This window comes from Pinus tabuliformis, chromosome J (assembly GCF_031772625.1).
Source record: "Pinus tabuliformis cultivar Carrire ecotype Pingquan chromosome J, CPIR1, whole genome shotgun sequence".
In the NCBI taxonomy this organism is placed as follows: domain Eukaryota; kingdom Viridiplantae; phylum Streptophyta; class Pinopsida; order Pinales; family Pinaceae; genus Pinus; species Pinus tabuliformis.
In genome coordinates this window covers 197,489,280-197,514,036 of record NC_142295.1, presented here as the reverse complement: position 1 = coordinate 197,514,036, position 24,757 = coordinate 197,489,280, and the positions used below count along the sequence as shown (strand labels likewise).

The following is a 24,757-nucleotide window of genomic DNA, read 5'->3' as shown; positions in this document are numbered from 1 at the left end:
TTGGAAGAAGAGATCTAAATGAAGCAACTTTAGAATTTGCCGTGAAGGGTAAGAAAGAACTTGTATGCAAGTTAAAGAAGTCTTTGTATGGGTTAAAACAGTAACCAAGGATGTGGTATCAGAAATTTGATACATTTATACGGGGACTTGGCTTCACCAGAAGCAAAGCAGATCACAGGGTGTATTTTAAATTAATTGGTGACCGTATTATTTATCTGGTCTTATAAGGGGATGATATGTTGTTGGTTGGAAATGACAAAGAAATTATCCATTATTTGAAGACCCAATTGTCCTCCAAATTTTACATGAGATATCTTGGTGTTGAAAATTTTATTTTGGGCATGGAAATTAAAAGATATCGGGAAAAGAGGAAGCTCTAGTTAAACTAGAGGAAGTATGTTGAGACAATACTGCGGAGGTTTAACATGAAGGATAGTGAACTGGTAAAGGTTCCTTTTCATGTAGGTGTGAAGTTATCTACTGAACAGTGTCCCAAGACACAAGAAGAGGAAGAGGACATGTCCCGTGTTGCATATGCAAGTGCAGTCAATAGCCTTATGTATGCGATGGTCTATACTAGAACAAACATTTCACATGTAGTAGGAGTATTGAGTAGGTTTATGTCGAAACCAGGGAAGGAACATTGGACAATAGTGGAGAGGGTTTTCAGGTATTTTCTTGGCATTAGTGATTATGGTTTGTGCTACTAAGAAAGACTAGGATTGGACAGAGTGTTGGATATCCGTGGATTTATTGATGCAGACTGCGCTAGAGATCAGGATTAGAGAAGATCTACAAGTGGGTATGTGTTTAACCTATTTGGAGGTGCAGTCAGTTGGATGAGCAAGAAACAATCTGTAGTGGCACTATCAAGTACAAAGGAAGAATACATGGCAGCCACTCATGCAAGCAAGGAAGCAGTTTGGTTGCAGAGATTGTGTTCAAGTATGGAGTTAGTACAGGTAGCTATAAGAAAAAACTGTTACAACCAAAGTGCAATTTTCTTGGCAGAGAACCCTGCTTATCATTCAAAGAAAAAGCACATTGATGTTCAATATCACTTTGTGAGGGATATGATAGAAGACGAAAAGGTGTTGCTAGTAAAGCTGGAAACTTTGAAGAATTCTGCAGATGCATTGAAAAATCTGTGAGCTCTGATTGATTCTCTTGGTGTAGAGAAATAATGAGCATTGCATCACTGGATAAATGACTAAGCTCTCCTTTGGAAAGAAAAAAACAAGTGGGAGAACATTGGGTTGTGTTATACTCTTTCCATGACTAGCTCCCCTAGTTAACCGAGGGATTAGAGGGGGTGCAAAACCCCCCCTTCGTTGTGTTGATTGCACAATGGTGGGATGATAGTGGATTTGAGGGGGATGGTTAGCCTCCCTCTACAGGGTCTAGGGCAGCGGCCCGGGGAAATTTTTTTGGACCCTATATTAGGTGGGGCAAACCTACCTATGGTTTTGTGCATGGTTTTCACACATGGTTTTGGGAGCGATGGATTTTGGTCCATGGTATTGGATGCTTTGGCATTTATATATATGTATTTCAACATTGAAAGGAACATAATGAACAATCAAGCTCGTAGTCCCAGTTTTGGAATCTGGGGGAAAATCTCTTTGTATATGTGTTATGCTCTAGCATTGCTTATTTTTTGTTTTTAGAAGTCGTATACAGGTAATTTCTATATGGGGTTAAAAACTACATAAAATGCTGAGAATCTTTTGATTTGTAAAAACATATTGCATATTCCTGGTGTTCATGATATGAAACAACTGATATTTAATGAATATCATAAAAAACCTTATGTTGGGAACCGAGGTTACCAAATTAAGAAAAGAATTCTTTTGGTCAGGAATAAAGAAATAAGTGGTTGAATATTTAACAAAGTTTTTGGACTGTCAACAGGTAAAGGAGGAGCATCAACACCTGACTGGGTTTCGAAATCCCCGAACTGTTCCTAAATGGAAATGGAAAATTATTTCCTTAGAATTTATTATAGGGATCCCTAGAAAAAAATTACACCGTGATTCCATCATGGTGGTGGTGGATACGTTAAGTAGCTCATTTTTTGCCTTTGAAATCTACATTTGGTACAACAAAAATTTCTCAGATCTTCATGAAGTAAATTTTTCAACTTCACAGAATATCCAAGATGATAGTGTCTGACCAAGATGCCAGATTTACTTTGAAATTTTGGAAATCATTATTTGGCGACATGGCCACCAAACTGAGTTTTGGTATAACATACCATCCCCAAACGAATGGAAAAACATAAATAACCAACCAGATTCTGGGAGATATGCTCATAATGTATATTATGGATCCACCAACAAAATGGGAGAACTTCCTCCATTTGGTTGAATTTTCCTACAATAATAGCTACCAATCATCCATAAAAATGAGCCCTTTTGAAGCCTTGCATGGCCAAAAATGCGATAGACCCATTAGTTGGAGTCAACAAGAGGATAAACTGATTATTGAGTTAGATGCATTACAATAAATGGAGCGGATGTTGTGAAGTATTCAACGAAATATTAAAGCAAGACAAGATTGACAAAAATGTTATGCAGACAAAAAGAGATCACACAAAGAATTTCAAAATAGGGGACCATGTATATCTAAGAGTAAAACTATAAATAAGTACATTGAGAATGGGCGCTTCTCCTAAATTAGCACCTAGATTCTGTAGCCCATTTGAGATTTTGGATATAATGCGACATGTAGCTGATCAAGTAACACTACCCAGTCACATTAAAGTTCATAATTTTTTTCGTGTTTCCTTCCTTAAGAATTATGTACATGATAACTCTCACATTATTCAGTGGAAAATGTTATAGGTGGAACCTGAAGGAAACTTCATGGAAAAATCACTACACATTCTTGATCAGAAAGAGATCTGGCTTCGGAACTGATCCATCGCTCGGATTAAACGACAATGGATGAACTATACCCCCAAGGAGGCTACATGGCAGTCAGAAAATGAAATGTAGAAAAATTTTCCAACATGTTTTCAACAGAAAGTATATATGAATTAAACATCAAGGATGGTGTGAGTATAAGGGGGGAAGGATGGAAAACACCTCTATTATGTAATGTTGTTTTCAATTATTTGTGTGTTGGTAAAAATGGAAGTAAAGCCATGAATATACTTTGGATAAATTGTTGTAAATAAGTATTTTAGTTATTAATAAAAAAAATTGGAATAAACTTAAGTACCCCGAGAAGACACTCGAGAATGAGATTGGTTGCCAAATCCGGAAAAGAATCTCATTGGTAAATGAGATTGGATAAATTATTCATGGTAATGATTCTCGAAAAATTTATAGATTAGACTAAGTGATGGGAGATAAAATCCCTTAGAAATTCTCAGCCGAGGAAGATGTCAAGTTGGTTGCACAAAGCACCGCAGGAGAAAAGGGTGGGTTTTAAAGGAAAAAGCCTAGGCAAGTGTGCAATAAAGCCCATAGTAGTGGAACAACGTTGAAATGGAAACAATATCATGATGAAGGGTATAAACTACCCATAGAGGGAATCAATGGGGTTGTTGACACCTTGGCAATTGAATCTCAGCTCGAGGGTGAACTCTTGCAATTCTATGATTGGGTGGAAAAGTGTCGAACGCTCTATTGTATTCATCGACTATGATACCGGTTAGATTGTTGTTTATTCTGAATTATTTCTTTGATGCAAAAAGTTTTGGAAGTTCTTAATTCTGTAATGAGGAATGTAAATCGCATCTCTAGTGTAGAATTGATATTTTTCTAGTAAATTTAAAGTATTCCGTGATTTTAATAATCAAAAGTGAATATATATACCTAAGAAATTAGATAAATGTTTTATGTCTTTTTCTAGAAGTAAATAGGAATATTTAAAGTGGTAGTTAATATAGGTAAGATATTTGAGCTTAATCTCATTTGCTTATTTGAAATTAGAAAGAAAGTTCAATTAAATTATAGTTTATGATTGCATTATTTATTCCTATAGTAACTGTTTCCTATAGCTTATAGACTCGATAGAGATGGAAATTATTCAGCAATTTACTGAGGACCCTGTTATCTTTTTGGAATATAAATATATGGTAAGATAAATTAACTCAGTTTATGATAGGCTCAGTAATCTATTAAACCTGCATGTGTGGCCGTAGGCAATAAATAATGAAAAGAAGCAACACAAATAATTACCTTTTAGGAATACTTGTGGTATTAGGAAAAGAATCGTGCGATGGGTGATGGCAAGAAGGAACTGATGCACGATTAGGGGAGACGATGCAGCGTCCCAAATTGCATGTAGGTTTGACATCAGTACTCTGCGGGTTTAGTTCACAAGAGCTATACTAGAACAAAAGTTATATTCTTATAATATAACTTAATACCCTTTCGTTTGGTTCCGGGGTCAATCTTAAAATAGAGGAAGAAATTGAGGCAATGCATGTATAATTTATAAACAAGAGATCGCAAGTAAAGAAATAGAAATAGAAATATACCTAAAATTACTCGCTTGAGGAAACTGTGCTAGGGAACAAATAGAAACCTATGGATCGACCAGATAGCCATGGCATTTAATTGAGTACGTACTTATGGATTTGGAAGTAATGAAACATACATGCTACAAATAGAGACGAGTTAACATATTTCCTTTTTGGAGATATATATCAAAACGAATCAATTTATTCATTTCATTTAAAAAGAATAGAGTTCTGGAATATAACATACATTAATGGAATGGAATGACCACACACAAGGGTCACAAAGGAAATGATAGTACGAGAATAAGTTATTTACTAAATTATGAGTACAAAATAGAGAAAGTCGACAACTAAACTCTAGAATTACCAGAATCTCATTTTCACAGACTAACAAAACAAAGCAAAGCAAATAAACATAGTCTACGAAGAAAACAACGCAAATAATTCCGTTAGGCCAACCCGTGACCTGGATAGAGATGGAAAGCAGGTACAGTTCAATCGTCATCTTATAATACAAAATATTTATAAAAATTTGAAGAGATCAATAACACGAACCTAGCAAATACCTTGCATGTAATTTCCAGCTAGACATTGACGGAATAGACCCAATTAGAAAACCTAGGACATGACTCAGAGTCTTCCATAGATAAGGAAGAAAAGAAAAATTGAAACACAATTACAATATGGAGGAGGAACTGTGCTTCATTCAGAAGTGTTTTCAACAGAAAACGTTGGGGACATTAAACAGTAAGGAAACTGAATAACTTCACAGACAATTCGGATGATATTCCACTGCAAATGAGATGTAGGTATGTATGGACAAAAATCTCCGTTACTAGAGAAAGAACCGACCCGAATCACCATTAGAAGGTGAGAGACAACCGTTAGGAGCTCCAAAACCATGACAATGAGTTGCAAAACCAAACCCTGGGCATATGAGCAATATCTACATGTGGGTGGACAGGGAAAACCGATTAATAGAGGGATAATAATATCCAATTGATTTCTAACTGCAGAACAAAAAAAGTTGACGTAGGGGCTAAGGTGTACCTATCAAAAGAACAGAGGTTTTACGTCGCACCTCGAATCCTTCCATAACACTAAAATCTAATAACAATAAAATTTAATAAATAACGATGATGAAGGAAAGGAGGACTTAAAATACAAGAAATGCATGCAACGAAGATTTAAGAGGTGGAAGCTACGCGAGAAAGAAAATATGAAACAGAGGATTTCCATCAAACACACAAAGATTTGTGTAATACAATTACAGTACTGTGGACAACCGCGAGGAGTTTCCTTGCTGATATCCACCAGAGCAAGAAATTGATGTCGTGGCCTTCCACCAGAAAACCCTGCCAGGAAAAAGGGGAAAAGAGACAAAATACGTGCACAGTCAGTTAAATGACTGAAACTAAATAAAACAGGGGACTAGATAGGTAAGGCATAGTAGAAATATGATGAAACTGTACCTCAAAATATCACTTTTAAAACCAAAGGAAACAGTGGGAATACACTCGACACAGCGATCCACTATACGTGTGCAGCCATTGCATCAATTAGAGGGAGAGCGTATATAGATTTTAGTAACCTTTAACACTCGAATTTTATAAATAGTGAAATACTACATAATTCGCTATAACCCATTACCTTACCTGGACTCTCCACAGCGTGCCAGTGGATGCCAATCTGGTCCATACCAACACCTCAAGGCCGTTGAAGGCCGTGGAAACCCATAAACACCTCTCAGAGCGAAATATAACAATTTTGAAGGGTCGTCGAGAGCGAATAAACCATGAGAAATCTGGCGTAATGACCTCGGCCCATGGAGTAAGAGAGTTAGGGTTTGAAAGGGCGGATCTCCACCGTTGAACCAGGAACCCTCATCACAACCGTTGAACAATAACCGAGAGCACCTACAACCCATGTGATTGTGGAGACGTGGCTCGAATGGGCCGGACCCACTAGTCCCCATGGTATGGTCGCACAGAGAGCGGTAAGTCCAAGACTACGAACCATCGCTTGGAGGCTTCAGTACAAAGATATTTTATAAATGCAAAGGGTAGGCAAGTAATACACCATAAAGAATTAATAATTCGCAAGGGTAAGTAACACCCAGCGCTAGTGATAAGGTAGAGAACACATCCAAATAGAGATAAGATTAATGGTTACCGAAACCTTAAATATGGTTAATCCATTCAGATTTAATGGTGCAAATAAAATATGGACAAGATTACATAAGGTTAAGGGGGTCGTACAAGTGTTACATATTCAGGACGCACTTCATAATGTGCCCAAATATAGACTTGCTAGTAATATAAACTAAATGGAATTATAATGATAAGTTTTTAGTGTTACATATTAAGAACGCACTTCATAATGTGACCAAATATAAACCTGCTAGTAATATAAAGTAAATGGAATTATAATGATAATTTTTTGGTGGTATGGTATAGTATTTTGAAACCATTCCAATAGTAAGCCAAGTCTTTTTAGTGATATATAGAACACCATTAAAGTTTAACTACATAACTAGAAATAATAATAATAAAAATTTGATAGGAGGAATAGGACAGGTCTTTTAGTGATATATAGAGCACCATTAATGTTTAACTACATGACTGGAAATAATAATAATAATAAATTGATAGTAGGAATGGGACAGAGTAGTAGGAACATGATCCTTATAGACACGTGGTCTCCCTTATTCTCTGCTTAGATTACACATCTCTTTTGGTCTACCAACAACTATCGGATACACACTATTCTAGATCTCCATAACTGTATACGGGATACAAACTATTCTACATCTCCATAACTGTATTTTAATTCAGGTTTTCAAAATATAAATATTTTGGGCCGTTTACCAAAGAAAAAAAATCATATATTTTTGCAGACTTTTTCCAAGCTGCTAGGCTCATTGCATATTATTTACCTTCTTTACTCATTTTTAAGTTTCATGTTCCTTAACGGTGTAAGATAAATTGAAAAATAAGAATGAAAGTCCACATTCAATATTAAGTAATTAATTTATTTTTTTTAAATGAGAGAGTTAGTTTTTTTTAGAAGTATTATGGGCCCTCTTTTTTATACATATATTATAAATGCGTGTCAGAACCGACACATCGAGACATATTAAGCCATCATGGGAACAATATGTACTGCAGCAGCAACTACGCAGGATTCGAAACTGACCGGAAGGTGTGCAAACCAACTGCCCGAACCGTCAAATATTATAATATCTTTTATAATATTTGACTTTATATTATAGACTCGCATAAAATTATACTTATTATTATTTTATTATTTTTCTTTATTTTTACATAGATATTTAATATTAAAATATTTAATATTTTATTTATTTAATATTTTATTTATTTTATATAATAGAGCCATCAGCGTGAAGAAATCATCTTTAAAAGCAGGTATAAAGCACTTTAAGTGCAATGAATGGGCAGCACGCGATTCATGTCAACGAGAATGAGACGACGACCCCAGGTAAATACGTATATTTCTCGTTAAAATCAAGAATATGAATAAATCGAAATTTAATACTCTTGTAAAGGTTCAATAATATAAATGTAGAAATCGCGGATGTAGTCATAAACCCTACATACACGTTTCTTCTTCATGCATTACAACACACAGATTAATATTTATGTCCACATCTCAAAACATTCACCCCGTGAGCATTCATTTTGTGCTTAAATGGCGGTTGGTGAGATCTAAGGAGAGAATCAACATAATTCCCCTAATTTATTAGGTGTCTATTTCTTTGCAAACTTTCCTATGCGTCAATGTTTATTTCCCCATCATCCATCGATCCTTATTAGGCCGATAGGCCTTTTTTTGAATGAGTTTTTTCGTCTATCTTTTCTTTCTATGATTGACATCTTGCATGCAACTCCAACTGGCATATGATTGACATCTGGCGTGCAACTCCAACTGGCATCTGGTTTAACCAAAATTGCTTTCCATTTCTGTTCCTCCTCTTTCTGCTTTCTGCTCTTCCTGTTCTCTTCCACGACCTGCTGCAATGTTTCCGGGCTCTTCCACGACGACGTCCAACTCCAACTGGCATCTGGTTTAACCAAAACTGCTTTCCATTTCTGTTCCTCCTCTTTCCGCTTTCTGCTCTTCTTGTTCTCTTCCACGACCTGCTGCAATAATGTTTCCGGGCTCTTCCATGACCTGCTGCCATAATGCTTTTGGTTTCTGCTGGAAGAGGAATCCTCTGTTAATTTCATAATTTATGGTTTGTTCCACGGTTCCGTTTACCATAATCAAAATGTCTCTGGTGTAGGGCATACGTTCAGAATGCCGAGCTTGCAGAACGATCAGTTATTGCAACTGGAGACAACTTGTGGATCTCTTCTTTACGAGCTCCAGGTAATGTTTAATGTTTCTTATATTTATTTCAGCTAACCATGAAAAATATGCTATGGATTGTATAGTGGTTTGGTGGCTAAAAATCTGCTCAATTTCAGTTAATATGGGACGAAATGGGTGAGCCAGACGAGGAAAGAGATAAAATGTTGCTCCAGCTTGAACAAGAATGCTTGGAAGTTTACAGACGGAAAGTAGATCAATCAAATCGATCACGGGCTCAGCTTCACCAGGCTATTGCCGATTCCGAAGCAGAGCTCACATCCATTTATTCTGCCCTCAGAGTTTGCCCTACCATGCCTAAACAGGTTAAAATAACAAGACCGAAAATATGCCTTTGCAGTTTATATCATGGTTTCATTTTGAATTTTAAATCTTACAAGACTCTGATATTGGTTTTACCTGCTCCATTTTAGGGAGACAGAAGAGCAGGGAGCCTGAAGGAGCAGCTGGAAGCGATAACTCCTCTGTTGGAAGAAATGCGCCGGAGAAAAGAGGAACGGATTCAACAAATTTGGGATGTTAAAATGCAGATTCAGAAGATTTCAAATGAAATTTTGGGACGTGTAGAGCTTAGTCCATCCGCCATTTCAGTGGATGAAAATGATCTATCTCTTAGGAATTTTGAAGAATACCAGAAGCAACTTCAATCGCTTCAAAGAGAAAAGGTAAGAATTACTACTGCTTCACTATTTTATTTTGTCTTATGCTTTTGCTAATAGCTGCAATGTGGGATAACCCTAAAGAGAGTTAGGATTTACCGAGTCTATTAGGGTATTTTATGGGTTTAACCGTATTAGCTATGTTCCAAAAAACCAAAAATTTATAGCAAGAAAACAAGTTCAAGCTTACAAAAAAATGGTAAGAAAATAGTGATAAGATGTGTATTGTTGTATAAATTGCTTTGAAAAGATCAAGCTTGATGGAGCCAGTGCAGCGTGTTGTATCACTGTGGGATGGGTTTCGTCTCATGCATAGAGCCGAAATTCATGAGGACCCAATTTTACACATTTATGATTTTAATGGGGTTTGAGTTTTGCTAACAAATCTATCATAGTTCCTTTAATTTTTAAATACTTTTAATTTTCTCAATTAATTCAAGTGTCTAAACCCCTTGTTTATTTGTAATCTGTGGATATGTCTTTTGAATTTGTGATCTGTCCTTTCGCCTTTGTTTTTTTATGTATTTTTGTGTATCTGATCTGTTCTTTTTCCATTCGTTTTGTGAAAATAATGCAGAAATAGATTTAGTTATGAAGCAGTTGAACAGAATTAGTTATGAGCAGTTGAACAAGAATTAGTTGTGAGTGGTTAGGAATTGGTTGCATAAGTTTTCCTATATAAGTATGATGTAATTAAGCAATTGAATTAATGAAGTTGTGTGTCTTTGTGTTGTATTTGGGAATAGAACCTTGGTGGAATCTGCTCGTAGTATGCTGCAAGGTAAGAACATCTCTAATGGTTTCTGGGCAGAAGCCATTAACACTGCTGTTTATCTGAAGAATCGATGTCCCACTAAGAAATTAGTTTTTCAAACTCCTTTTGAGGTTCTTTATGGTTATAAACCTAATGTGAGTCATTTCAAAGTCTTTGGATGTACTGCTTTTGCTCATATTCCTGACGCTAACAGAAGAAAACTTGATGCCAAGTCCATCAAGTGTATTTTCATTGGATATTGTACGGATCAGAAAGCCTATAAATTGTTTGATCCAAGTTCCCATAAACTATTTGCAAGTCGTGATGTATTGTTTCATGAGTAGACTGATAAAAGTAATACAAAGAATGATACATGGCATATTTCTAATGATGCACATATCAAGCTTGATACTTTGATTAAGCAGGAACAGGAACAGGTCCAGGTACAGGTACAGGATCAGGATGATAGCAGCAGTACGAGCACATCTAGCAGCAGTGAGTCATCACACGGGGGTGATACACCTCAAAGCCGACGAATCATGGATGGAACACCCACACCAAGAAGGTCGTCCCGACAGACTCGGCCTCCTGAAAGGTACAGAGACTATGCCTTAATGTCTAATATAATGAATGTTGAAGAACCAATTGATTATGAGCAGGCTAAACAACATGAACCATGGATTAATGCTATGAATGATGAGTATGCTTCTATTATGAAAAATCAAACATGGGAATTAGTGGAACTTCCTGAAAATAAAGTTCCAATTGGAAGCAAATGGTTGTACAAAACGAAATTTAAAGCAGATGGTACAATTGATAAATTTAAGGCAAGATTAGTAGCAAAAGGATATGCTCAACAGGAGGGAATTGATTATGAAGACACTTTTGCACCAGTAGCTAAGTTGAATACAATTAGATTACTGATTGCCTTAGCCACAAAACATAATTGGAATATACATCAATTGGATGTCAAATCTGCTTTTCTAAATGGTGGTTTAAAGGAAGAAGTTTATTCGGTTCAACCTGAAGGGTTTGTCAAATAGGGACAGGAGCATCTGGTTTGCAGGTTAAGAAAGGCATTGTATGGGTTGAAACAGGCACCAAGATCTTGGTATGTAAAGATTGATACCTTCTTTCTTCAGAATGGATTTGTGAAAAGCAAAAATGATCCTAACTTGTATTTTAAGAAAGATGAAAAAGGAAATGTTGCTTTAATATCTTTATATGTGGATGATCTCATTATAACAGGCAGTGCTGACAAATTAATTGAAGAAATTAAAGTTCAGTTGTCACAGGTTTTTGAAATGAAAGATTTGGGTGAAATGCATTACTGCTTAGGAATTGAGGTATGGAGAGAACCTGGTAAAACTTTGATCACTCAAAGCAAATATACAAAGGAGATTCTTAAAAAGTTCAATATGACAGATTGCAAAGCTATGTCAACTCCCTTAGAACAGAATGCAAAGTTGTACAAAGAAGATGGATCGAAAGAGGCAGATGGAACATTATATCGTCAGTTAGTGGGAAGTTTGAACTATCTCACCACTACCAGACCAGACATTGCATACACAGTCAGTATCCTTAGTCAATTCATGGCTAAGCCTTCAGGAAATCACTGGATTGCTGCAAAGAAAGTTCTCCGATACTTAAAGGGAACAATGAATCTTGGTATTATGTATACTGATGTATCTGATGTTGCACTGACAGGTTTTTCTGATTCAGATTGGGCAGGAAATCCAGATGATAGACGATCTACCTCTGGCTATGCATTTCATATTGGATCAGGAGTCGTATCTTGGAGTAGTAAGAAACAGCCAACTGTTTCTTTATCATCAACAGAATCAGAGTACAAAGCTTTGACCAATGCCACCTGTGAAGCTATTTGGTTGAGAAGAATTCTTGCAGATCTTGAAGAAGCGCAAAGTGGTGCAACATGTATCAATTGTGATAATCAGAGTGCTATCAAATTAGCACATAATCCAGTTTACCATGCTAGAACAAAACACGTTGAGTTACAGTACCACTTTGTCCGTGAGAAAATTGAGTCAAATTAAATTGGATTGATATTTTGTAACACCAAGGATAATGTGGCTGATATATTTACTAAGCCCCTTGGTAAAATCATATTTGAAGTTTTTAGAAGTCAGTTAGGTATTGTAGAGAATCCATTTCTCCATTAAGGGAGGATGTGAAAATAATGCAGAAATAGATTTAGTTATGAAGCAGTTGAACAGAATTAGTTATGAGCAGTTGAACAAGAATTAGTTGTGAGTGGTTAGGAATTGGTTGCATAAGTTTTCCTATATAAGTATGATGTAATTAAGCAATTGAATTAATGAAGTTGTGTGTCTTTGTGTTGTATTTGTTTTTAATTCGTTTTTGATGTAGAGTGAGCGTCTCTACAAAGTCATCGAATTTGTCAACACAATCCATGGATTATGCTCTGTCCTTGGCTTGGATTTTGTACGTACGGTAACAGATGTGCATCCAAGCTTGGATGAGTCTGAACAATCCAAGAGCATTAGTAATGACATTGTTGATAGGTTGGCTGCAACAATTCAAACATTGCGAGAAGAAAAAAAGAAACGAATGCAAAAGGTTATTTTCATGAGATTGCCCATGCAATTTGTTTACCCCTTGTTTTGTTGGTTGCTATTACCCTGATCTATATTGCAACATAATGTGGTGCATTGGGATGATTCTTTTGATTTTTTCATATCTCCAGCTTCAAGATTTGGCCACGACTATGCTGGAGCTTTGGAATCTAATGGACACCCCTATGGAAGAGCAACAGATGTTCCAGAATGTCACCTGCAACATTGCAGCTTCAGAGCATGAAATATGTTCTCCCAATGCCCTGTCTATGGAATTTATTAACCATGTAGGCTTGAGAAATTTGGATGATCCTCTGCATGCATGCATGCAGTATTTATGCATATTGATGTGGTGCGAGCCAGCTTGTTTGTTTAGATTCTTAGTCAAATTATGATGATACAGGTTGAAGCAGAGGTTTCAAGACTTGAGGAGCTAAAAGGAAGTAAGATGAAGGAGCTTGTTCTTAAGAAGCGAACAGAGTTAGAAGAAATTTGCAGGAGAACACATCTCATTGCTGAAAGTAATACTACGCTGGACAAGTCAATTGCCTCCATGGATTCTGGTAAGTTCTCTTGGGTATTGTTTCTTTTACTGCTCAATTCTGGTAATCTCTTTTCATGGTATATACTTAAACAATAATAATTTATTGTAGGGAGAACATATCTTTGATAAAATTATTGGAGTAATTCCTATCTGTTAGGTGATACTTATTTGCTTTCCTTTTATTTGTTCACAGGGTTAGTTGACCCTTCCAAGCTTCTTGAGAGCATTGAAGAGAAAATTGCAAAGACTAAAGAAGAAGCATTTAGCAGGAAAGAAATCTTGGAAAGAATTGAAAAATGGTTAGCTGCCTGTGAAGAAGAGAGCTGGCTTGAAGATTATAACAAGGTAAGGAAGACAAGAACTAGAGATAGTGGAATTTTGTTGTCAAAATTTTCCTCATTGTGACACAAGCGTGTGGATATTGATAACTTTGACAGGATGAAAACTGGTACAATGCAAGCAGGGGTGCACACCTTACCTTGAAGCGTGCTGAGAGGGCGTGGGCAGCTGTTAGCAAGCTCCCTGAATTTATCACTCTGAGAGGAAGACCTCGATGTTACTTTGCCCTCGCTGCTAGATGCAGAGAAAACACTGAATGCTGAATTTATCACTCTGAGAGGAAGACCTCGATGTTACTTTGCCCCCGCTGCTAGATGCAGAGAGAAGATGAATGTATCTCTCTAAGGTTTCCTTGCCTGATTCCATCTCAGTTCTTGATCTTCATTCAAATAAATTGTATGGGTCTATAGAGAAACTCTTCAGTGACAATATCTCATATTCTTGCCCATCCCTAGGGGGATGCCTAGAGTTCATCAATTTGGCCAACAACGAGATCACAGGCAGGATCTCGGAGATCAATGGCGAGCGCATCATCAAGTGGCTGGACTTATCAGTTAATCGTTTGAAGGGCAATGTTCCAACTTCGATCTCCATGTTAAAGAAAATTGAGCGCCTGGATTTCTCAAGAAATCGGATGGTGGACAAGATACTGAGGCCCATGGGCGAGCTGAAGGAGTTGAGATGGTTGGATCTATCATGGAACGGTTTCAAAGGGAAAATTCCAGGGCATATGTTGGGTCTGAAGCATTTGAAGCATATGAATCTAAGAAACAATCGTCTCTGTGGCCAGATTCCACAAGCGAAACCCTTAACTGTTTTCCCGGCTTTTGCTTATGCTCACAATGATTGCCTCTGTGGGTCTTCCTTCCTGCAAGAACCAAAAGCTTTGATCATGGTGGCCTTTAAGCAAAAATTAATTAGTGGGTCTGGTACAACGTCTCATTGCAATTGATATTCATTATTTTAGAGAAAATTTAAATGATGAATAGTCATTGCTGCTTGCCAGTGAGAGGGTCGACGCTTTCGCTTTAAGTAGATATGTAGGTCTGGTAAATGTTGGTAGCATTTCATACCAGAGCCCTTTCCTCAAAATTGGAACTGCATTTAATAAAAATTAAATTTATATTTCATTGTTTATGCCTCTCCATCAGAGGCGAGGATGTTTTTTGAAACATGCACTGAATTTTACTATACTGACCATAGTACTTAGTCCTGAGATAACATCAATAAGGATGAAAATATCGATGTCAATAATTTTGTACTTAGTCTTGAGATAACATCGATAAGGATGAAAATATTGATGTAAATAATTTTGTATGAAAGTGAAGTGAATCCTGCAATGCGCATATATAGAGCCATTAAGTGATCTAAAATGTGGTAGGTAGATTAATTCCACAAAAACAATTGTTGAACTTCAGACTCTCTCAATCCTCTCTTAAGGTGATATGTGAGGAGATGCCAACCTGAAGGAAATATGCTACATGTCACTATCGGAATTGAAAAATGAAAAATTAGAAATGGAATTTCTTGAAGAGTTTCATGATTTGATTTTCTCAATCAGTGGTGTAGGCTTCTCTAAATCTATGGATCTCATTTTTGGTGCAATCAATTTTATCGAAAGACCATGCAAAGTTCACAGCATTTGCTTAAGTACTGCCCAGCTGTATGAATTATACAATTTGTCAGAGCTTCATAGTGACAATGGTCTGCACTGTCCAAGCACACATAGATTTGATACAAACTGCTCATTTTTAAATAAATTCAAAACATATTAAAAATATATATTTATATATAAAGAAAGATTTCTCAACGTTTCTTTAAAATATTTCTTATTGCACTACACTAATGTGGCAGGTTTCACGAAGAATATGAATCAATGTTGGAGAAGAGTTACAATTGTGGAAGCATATGTTTGTGTAAAAGTTAACCAATACCCAAACTGACAATACAATTGAGATTTTAATATATATATATATATATATATATATATATATATATATATATATATATATATAAATAATTTAGACTGTAGATGTTATGTGGTTTCCAATATTTATTATTTTCTATATTTTTTAGAAAAATACTTATACTTTTTAATCTTTTATAGAAGTTCAACAGTTCCAACTTCATAAGTCTATCTGCCTCTCTTTATACCTTTTAAAACAATTGCTAATTCTATGTTCCATTCACTAATTCAAGTGACGAAACCATCTTTATGGGATATTGTATTTCACGTATCTAACATTTATGGAATCATTAAAGACACGGTATACATTCGTGTTAAACATAAAATTTGCAATAAGTTTATTTTCGTAATGAAATTACGCTTTGCTGTACTGCTTGAAAGGGATATCCTTTTTTTTTTGGGAGAATAATGGCTTATGAGGTTAAAACTTAAGCTACTGTCATGCTTTCTCACTGTACTTGTGTATTTATGTAGAGTTTGACAATATATTAGATTTGTTTGATACAAGCGGGAAACTATGTCAAATTTCAAACATGAGAGTTGTTATATATGGTATGGAACTGATGTTTATAATATTACTTTAATAATATTAGGTTTATAATTTTAAGATTAGTTTTAGATTTTATATTATTAAGTTTATATTTATTAATATTAAGTCGAAGCTATATTAAATATTAGGTTTTAGTTTTTTAATATTGATATAATTTTATAGGTATATTAATTATATTTATTAATATGACAGTCTGATTGAAATTCACTTTTATTTTTCTTTTTCTTTTTATAATAATAATCATTTAGAAATTAAAAAAATATATGAGAGATATTACCAACCATACACACTCAAATAGTGAGATTTTTTAAAGTAAGTATGTGATAAGAAAGAGGCATATAGTTCGTTATAAATAGGTTAACCCACATTAATGTATGTAAACATCTAATAGGAAATAATTTGAAGGTAAAAAATACTAACTTTTGAAAGACATGTTTTAATTAATAATATTTTTTAAAATGAGTATGTAAATTAATGTAACTATATAAATTAAATTGTTGAATTTTTTTTATAAGTATTAATCTGCATTGAAATATTTACTTCATCATTTCTCTCATATTGATAACATTAAAAACTAAAAAACATTATTTAAATTGTAACTTTTTTATAATTTTTTGAATTAAGAGTTCTGTGATCCATAGTAATTATACCAGTATCTTTTGGTAAAAATCACATAAGAGAAATAAGAGAAATTCTTGTCATGAAGATGAACCACATTGGGTGGTTTGAAATACATCGACGAGAATTTCTCTAATGTGATTTTTATCGAAATATGTTAGTATAAAAGTTGAAAATATTAGTTATAAAAATAATTAATATATAAGTTAAGCATATATGTATTTTAAGGAGTTGTCTATAATGCGACTTTTTGAAGATTCCGGTGACGGAATCCGGCGAAGAAATTGAGGTCAAATCTTGATTTCTTGCAGTTAAAATGGTTTTTTAACTGCATATTTGGATTCAACACCCTGAAAAACCCCTGGGACGCTTTCATTGTGCAGAAACTAGCTATCAAACTTGCGATTCCAATAATTCTTTGGGACGCTTTCATTGTGCAGAAACTAGCTATCAAACTTGCGATTCCAATAATTCTTGCCAGATTTCGACTGGAAAAATCCGCCCAAAAGGCTTTCAAAAAGTCGCGTTATAGACAACTCCGTATTTTAATAGCATGTGGGCCTAATGGTTAAGAGCATGTGTTTCCTCCTAAGAGGTCACAACTTAAAAACCAGAGGGTGGTAGATTATGTATGCTTTTGTAGACTTAGCAGTCAAATCACTGCGGGGAGGTGGGTCCCTTGTCCCACAATCAAGGGGGTAAGAAAACACATAATAATATTCTTAACTATGGACATTCACCTCACTTTAACATAGATATCGTTAATTTGTAAATAGGCTTTGCCACAATATCATGTACCAATACTATGGCTTATCAATTCCATATAGCTTAAAAACCATAGCTCATTTTTAATGAATTTAATTAAAACTCAGAAAAAAACATAGCTACTTTCCAAATAAATCCTAGCCTTGGATTTGAGCATAATATTAAGAGTGTTTTAAAATAATGTGTGCAAGTTAAATCCCTAACATTGGCCTAATAATTATTGATAATTAAATTAAAATTTGGGAAGTGCTATTTTAAAATAAATATATCTACCAACAGAGTAATAACTTGAATTCAACAACCTAAGCTAATGTCACTAGAGAAATATTATAATTAAAATTCTAAAAATAGTTGCTTTAAAGTAATAGTTAATTCATATTTTTTTGAATTTCAATGGAAATCAAGATGATAGGTGTATCTATTTTGAAATAAATTCCATGAAATTTTAATAAATTATTTATAATTATTAGGAGAATTCTAAAGATTCATCCTGTAAAAAATATAATAGAATATTCTTAGTTGTAGTCACAAATGAAAGGTTGATATTTATTTCAAAAATACTTGTTGTATTTATTAACACAACTTATGATTTTTTGGGTATGTGGTATTAGCAAATCATAACATTGACATTATCTTGTAACCAAACTTATAAAATAAAAATATCCATAATAAAGTGAATAACTACTAATATAGTTATATTTACAAAATAAAAATATCCAAAATAAAATGAGAATAACTATGCATCTTATTATATATGACCCTTATATTAATTCTTTTATAATTATTATTAATCATAATAATTTAAAATAAAATTTAGTTTAAAAAAATTTAATTATACGTTTTAATATTAATATTGTGATTATTGATTTAAATTATTTATTTCATATATTCCGAACATACGCAAAATCAAATTTGACACAGAGAGAGTAATAAATACCTAATTATTTGCTATCTGTGATGTTTTGGGAAGGTATTGTCCAACCAACCAGGTTTACGAAAGACATTTCCTTTTGAGTTTTGGTTTGCAGTAAAGGGGAGAATTCATTGCTGACTGCTCAGCGCGAGAAAGAAACTCAATTTTCCAGAGCTCGGCGTGGGCGATGGAAACAAGCCAATGAATTGAGTATAGTGAAAGCATCTGTTGTGACCAAAAGAGTTAACACTCTCCCTGGGATTGAAGGTTGGCTAAAGTAATGGTTTGTAATTGACCTCATCGACACACAACCATGCATTTCTAACCTGTGTTCCGATGTGAAATCCACTATCGTGTGGTTAACTACCAGTAACAAGCAATAAAGCTTATACAACCTATCTTATCAAGCTAAAGCATAAGGTGTAAGTATTCCCTAGCAATGGTATTGATTAAATATGTCTATACGTCCGTATTTACAAATTCTAATACAAGCAGCTCTTCCATACTAAGCAACAACACCTACAGGTTTCGAGCTTCAACAGAAACCTCTCTAGAATTGAATGGTAATCATAGTGGTTACGTATACAAATGTAATGGGTTAAGAAAGGGTACTACATAGATCAAACGTCTTAACTCTTATGTGTACTATAGTATGTAACAGCTATCCAGAGAAAATAGCTGAACAAAGCATTACGTATGTTTATGCACTCATACGCTAAAGATACTCTTTTCCCAGTTAATGTGCAGAGCCCAACAGACGTGTTCCGACACCAACATCCGGAACTTATATTACTCGAGAAGTAGTGTTGCGCCAGAAATGCATTTATAAAGCTATTCTTGCTATGGGTAGGAGTAAAATTAACCTGACATTCATCAGCAAGACAAAATAGGGCCGCTGTATTTGCTTTTGTTTCGTGTATCTGAGAGTGACTTGTTCGTCTGCACAAAAATCGTCACGTTGGATGCGTTTCATGTTTTGTATACTTGAGAGTAACTGAAATGTTTCTTGAAAATGCAACGAATGGAAACGAGAGGTGGGGCCACAGGTATTACCTATCCACTTGAAAATGAGTGGATATGCTGCGGAAGGACTGAATTTCTGAGTAGATGTATAGCTTTGACCATTCCAAAATATACCATATTGTTAAAGCACTTAATACATAGATGGTAAAATGTATGTGCTCACTGTTCCACAACATATCACTATTCCACAACATATCATAGGGTTAAAGCACTTAATATAGAGTTGGTAAAATGTATGTTCAAACTCCTACTGCCCAACTTTTACTTGCAGTTTGCAACCTTGCAGGTTCAAAAAATCTCTCATTTTGTATAATCGCCCATTTAGCCTACTAAATATTTGCTTTGTCATAAATTAATGAGTCAAAATTGTCTGTTTGGATAAATATGAATGTAAAAGTCTTTTGTATGGTTGAGCCAGAGAGAGGGTGTCAGTCTATGAGGTAGTGAGGAGAAAATTGTGGAGAAACGATTGGTGGGCCCGTGAAAACTAGTCTTTACTCCCCAACCGTTGGTGAAGAGTAAATCCCAGTAAGATCATTTTGTTTTACATGGAAGTGTCCAATTTATCATACTAATGTTTTGAAATAAAATCCAAAAGTATGTTTTTCTGCAACTTGGTTTTAAACTTTCACGACTAGCTTTATCACAACTCCCCAACCCTTCGTGAAGAGTAAATGGCAGTCAGGTCCTTTTGTTTTACTTGGAGTAGCAGTGTCCAATTTATCATGTAAATGTATTTTCTTATGTTTTGAAATAGAATCCAAATTATGTTTTCCTCCAACTTGGTTTTAAACTTTCACAACTAGCTTTATCAAAACCATTTTTATTTTTACTCTGATTTGTCGTGAGTAAATTTCTATGTTTTATTTAAGCCTCTGTCAATTTCTAACATAGCATCACCTTGTTCGATTGGCTTACTGTGTTGACACCTAATCCTTGTGATTGGGTGAATTTATGTAAATAAATAAATTAGAAATATGAACAGTCATTCGGAGATGAACTAAACAGTGTCTCCCTCATGTATATAATGAAGACCTACCTTGTGGAATAATACACGAATCAATTTTGCTTTGTGGAGTTCTCTATCAATTTCTAACATAGCATCACCATGTTCGATTGGCTTACCACATTCCTCTCCTCCCTCCTCTACCCTATAAAAAATTTCTAAGGTAGGGTAAACTCTGTTAGTGTAAAAACAAGTGTTTTTACTAGCAATTAAAAATTGTTTTGAGAGAAGATTTTTTAAGTGTATTTACCAGCACGTAGAATGTTTTTTTTACTCTCAGAAATGGCAACATCAAGCCCAAGCTCGACTAATCCTCAGGTACCTCAATTTAATGAGAAAAAAATACGATTATTGGGCTATTACATTGAAGACCCTATTTTCTTCTCAAAACATTTGGGATTTGGTGAAGAATGGTTTTCATGAACCTTGGGCTATTACAATGAAGACCCTATTTTCTTCTCAAGACATTTGGGATTTGGTGGAGAATTCTTTTCAAGAACCAGCAGATGTAGCAACATACAATGCCTTGTTTCAAGCAGAAAGGGTTTTGTTGAGGGACAATAGGAAGAAGGATGAAAAAGCCCTCTTCTACATTTTTCAAGCAGTTCATGAAAGTATTCTCTCAAGGATTGTAGTAGCAACGAAGTCGAAGAAAGCTTGGGACACCCTCCAGATATCCTACCATGACATGGAAAAAGTGAAGACAACAAAGCTACAAATGCTAAGGAGAGACTTTGAGACACTTCGTATAAAAGAATCTAAGAATGTAGACTCATTTTTTATGCATGTAATTGGACTGGCTACTCAAATCAAATCTCATGGTGAGACACTTGGGAAAAGGAGAATAGTTGAGAAAGTTTTGAGAAGTCTACCAGCAAGGTTTGATGTCATTTTTATGGCCATATAAGAGACAAAAGATCTCTCACATTTCTCAATGGATGAGGTTCATGCATCATTGATTTCTTATGAACATAGATTAACTAGAGAAACAAACTCCTCATTGGAGCATGCCTTCAAGACACAAGTTTCATTTGGTCAAGGTAGATGTAGAGGAAGATCATATGCTAGAGGAAAAGGAAGAAGCCCACACAGATGTGGAAGAGTCAGCCTTTCAAGCTCAAGTGAAGGGGAATCAATCAAAATCCAACTCAAGACTCAACCCGAAATCAAGCACAAGGTCAGAGGTATGATAAATCTCAAGTTCAATGTCATTACTATAGGAAGTATGGTCATGATGCAAATGAATGTAAAAATAAACAATATGACATTAGTAATAAAACAAGTGTAAATTTCACAAAAGAGAGTTAGAACCATGATAGAATTTTTTTAGCTTGTAATGTAGCACAAGAGAAACAAAGTGATGTATGGTATCTAGATTCAGGGTGTAGCGATCACATGTCAAGGAACATAGAACTGTTTTCCAATCTAGATGAAAGTGTGAAATCTGAAGTGACGTTAGCGACCCATAGAAAAGTCTCTCTCATGTGCAAAGGAAGAGTGAATATCCTAACAAATAAGGGGGAGAAGAAGTACATACCAGATGTTTACTTTGTCCCTAGTTTAAAGAACAACTCATAAGAATTGGACAACTCATGCAAAAGAGCTACAATGTCTTTTTCAAAAGTGATGAGTGCACAATTTTCGATTAGCCTCCAAGCATGAAACTAATTGCAAAAAATTAGATGACAAGCAATAAAATGTTTCCCCTCAAGTTAAAATTAGATTTGAAGGAAAAACGTGCACAAGCACAACTATCAATGAAATCATAAGAGGATGGAAGAAAAGATGCAACTGTCACACAAGTAAACTTTCAAGAAAAGTCGAACATGAAAATTGTTTATGGCATTTGAGATTTGGTCATCTCAACTTTGGAGGTTTCAATTTGCTGCATAAAAAATACATGGTGAAGGGTTTTTGCTTATAGAAAAACCAGACAACCTATGTGAAGGATATATCTTGGGCAAGAAACATAGAGATACATTTATAGCAGGAAAGTTAGTAAGGGAAGAGGCACCTTTGGAGATTGTCCACTCAGGTCTATGTGGACCAATGCAGACACCATCAATTGGTGGTATCGACTATTTATTGAACTTCATAGATGACTACACAAGGAAGACATGGGTCTATCTCCTAAAACAGAAAAGTGAAGTGTTTGAGTGCTTTTGCCAATACAAGGCTCTTGTTGAGAATCAAAGTGGACACTACATAAAAGTCCTTAGGACTGGCAAAGGTGGCGAATACATCTCAAATGATTTCCTACGTTTTTGTTGGGAGCATGGAATTCACAAGCAATTTACAAAAATGTATACACCTCAGCAAAATGGTGTCATGGAAAGGAAGAATAGGACCATTGTGGAAATGGAGAGGAGTATGTTGAAGGCAAAGAATTTTCCAAATGATTATTGGGCTAAAGTTGTCACTTGTGCAACATATATCATTAATAGGTGTCCAACCAAAAGTGTCAAGAATTTGGTTCCTCAAAAGGCATGGAGTGGAAGAAAGGATAGTGTCACCCACATGAGAGTCTTTGGATGTGTGGCATATGCACATGTCTTGGGTGAGTTAAGGAAGAAGTTGGAAAACAAGGGGAAAAAATGCATACTTGTTAGATATACTGATGAATCCAAGGCGTACAATGTCTACAATCTATCAACCAATAAGGTCATAATTAACTCATTTTATGATTGGCTCGGTAATCTCAGAAACCTGCATGTGTGGTCCTAGGAAATAAATATAGCAGAGAGGTAAAAACGATAATATATATTTAGGAATACTATTGGTGTTAGCACGTGAGGGGTGATGAGAAGAAGGAATTGATGCGCGGTTAGGGAAGACAGTGTAGCCTCTCAAATTGAAATTAGGCTTGACATCAGTGCTGTGCATGTTCAGTTAATAGGAGCTATACTGCAATATAATTTATATTGTTATAATATAAGCTAACACCCTTTGGTTCTGGGGTCAATGTTTAAGTAGAGGCCAAAATTGAGACAACACATGCACAACTTATCAACGAAAGTTCATTAGTAAAGAATCAAAAGGAAAAATATACCTAAAATTCTCTTGATGAAACCATGCTATGGAACAAATAGACACCTATGGAGGGACCAAATATCCATGGAATTTAATTAAGTACTTATGGATTTGGTAGTAATGAAACATACATGCTACAAATAGATACAAAGTAACAAATTTTCTTTTCGGAGATATATATTTGAAACGAATCAATTTTTCATTTCATTTAAAAAAAACAGAGTTGTGGAATGTAACATACACTATTGTAAGGGAATTGACACACATAAGGGTTGCAAAGGAAAATCATAAGTTATTTACTAAGTTATGAGCACATAATACATAGAGCCGACAACTAAACTCTACCATTACTAGAATCTCATTTTCACATGCTGGCAGATACAAGCGTGAGTCATAAACATAGTCTACAAACACAATAAAGAATGTTGTGTCATTAGGCCAACCTGTGACTTGGCTAGAGATGGAAAGCAGGAAAAATTCAATATTCATCTTATATTACACAATATTTATAAAAATTCAAAGTGAAGCGCAACACAAACCTAGAAAATACCATGCATGTAATTTCGAGCTAAACATTGACATAATAGACACAATTATAAAACCTAGGACATGGCTCAGAGTCTTTCATAGATAAGGAAGAAAAAGAAAACTGAAACATAATTACAATATGAAGGCAGAATTGTGCTTTATTCAGAAGTTTTTCCAACAAAAATTATTGGGGACATTAAACAATCAGGAAACAAAATAATTTGAAAGACAATTCAAATGATATTGCACCCCAAATTGGATGTAGGTATGTAGAAACAACAACCTCCATTACTAGCAAAGAAACTGACAAAATCACAACAAGAAGGTGAGAAATGACTGTTAGGAGCACTAAAACCATGATAATGAGTAGAAAAGCTGAACCATGAGCATAGGAGCAATATCTACCTGTGCATGAACACATGAAACCTATTAATACAGGGATAAGAATATCCACCCAATTTGTAACTGTAGAAAAAAAATATAGTGCACAGGCTAAGGTGCACATGTCAAACAAAGAGAGGTTTGATGTTGCACCTAGAAATTTGGCATAACAATAAAATATAATAAATAAAAATTATGAAGGAAAGCAGGACTTGAAATATAAGAAA

The 24,757-nt window shown here is 35.0% G+C and overlaps 1 protein-coding gene across 1 annotated transcript; it reads left to right on the top strand.

The window, feature by feature from the left end:
* The first annotated feature begins 8,462 nt into the window (after window positions 1-8,462).
* LOC149226357 (65-kDa microtubule-associated protein 3-like) lies at window positions 8,463-14,359 on the top strand. Its single transcript, XM_089375276.1, has 7 exons — window positions 8,463-8,860; window positions 8,959-9,165; window positions 9,274-9,525; window positions 12,662-12,871; window positions 12,999-13,154; window positions 13,271-13,430; window positions 13,605-14,359. The coding sequence occupies exons 1-7, from the start codon at window positions 8,789-8,791 to the stop codon at window positions 13,814-13,816; spliced, it is 1,269 nt and encodes a 422-aa protein (XP_089231402.1). The 5' UTR covers window positions 8,463-8,788; the 3' UTR covers window positions 13,817-14,359.
* The last annotated feature ends 10,398 nt before the right edge of the window (window positions 14,360-24,757 follow it).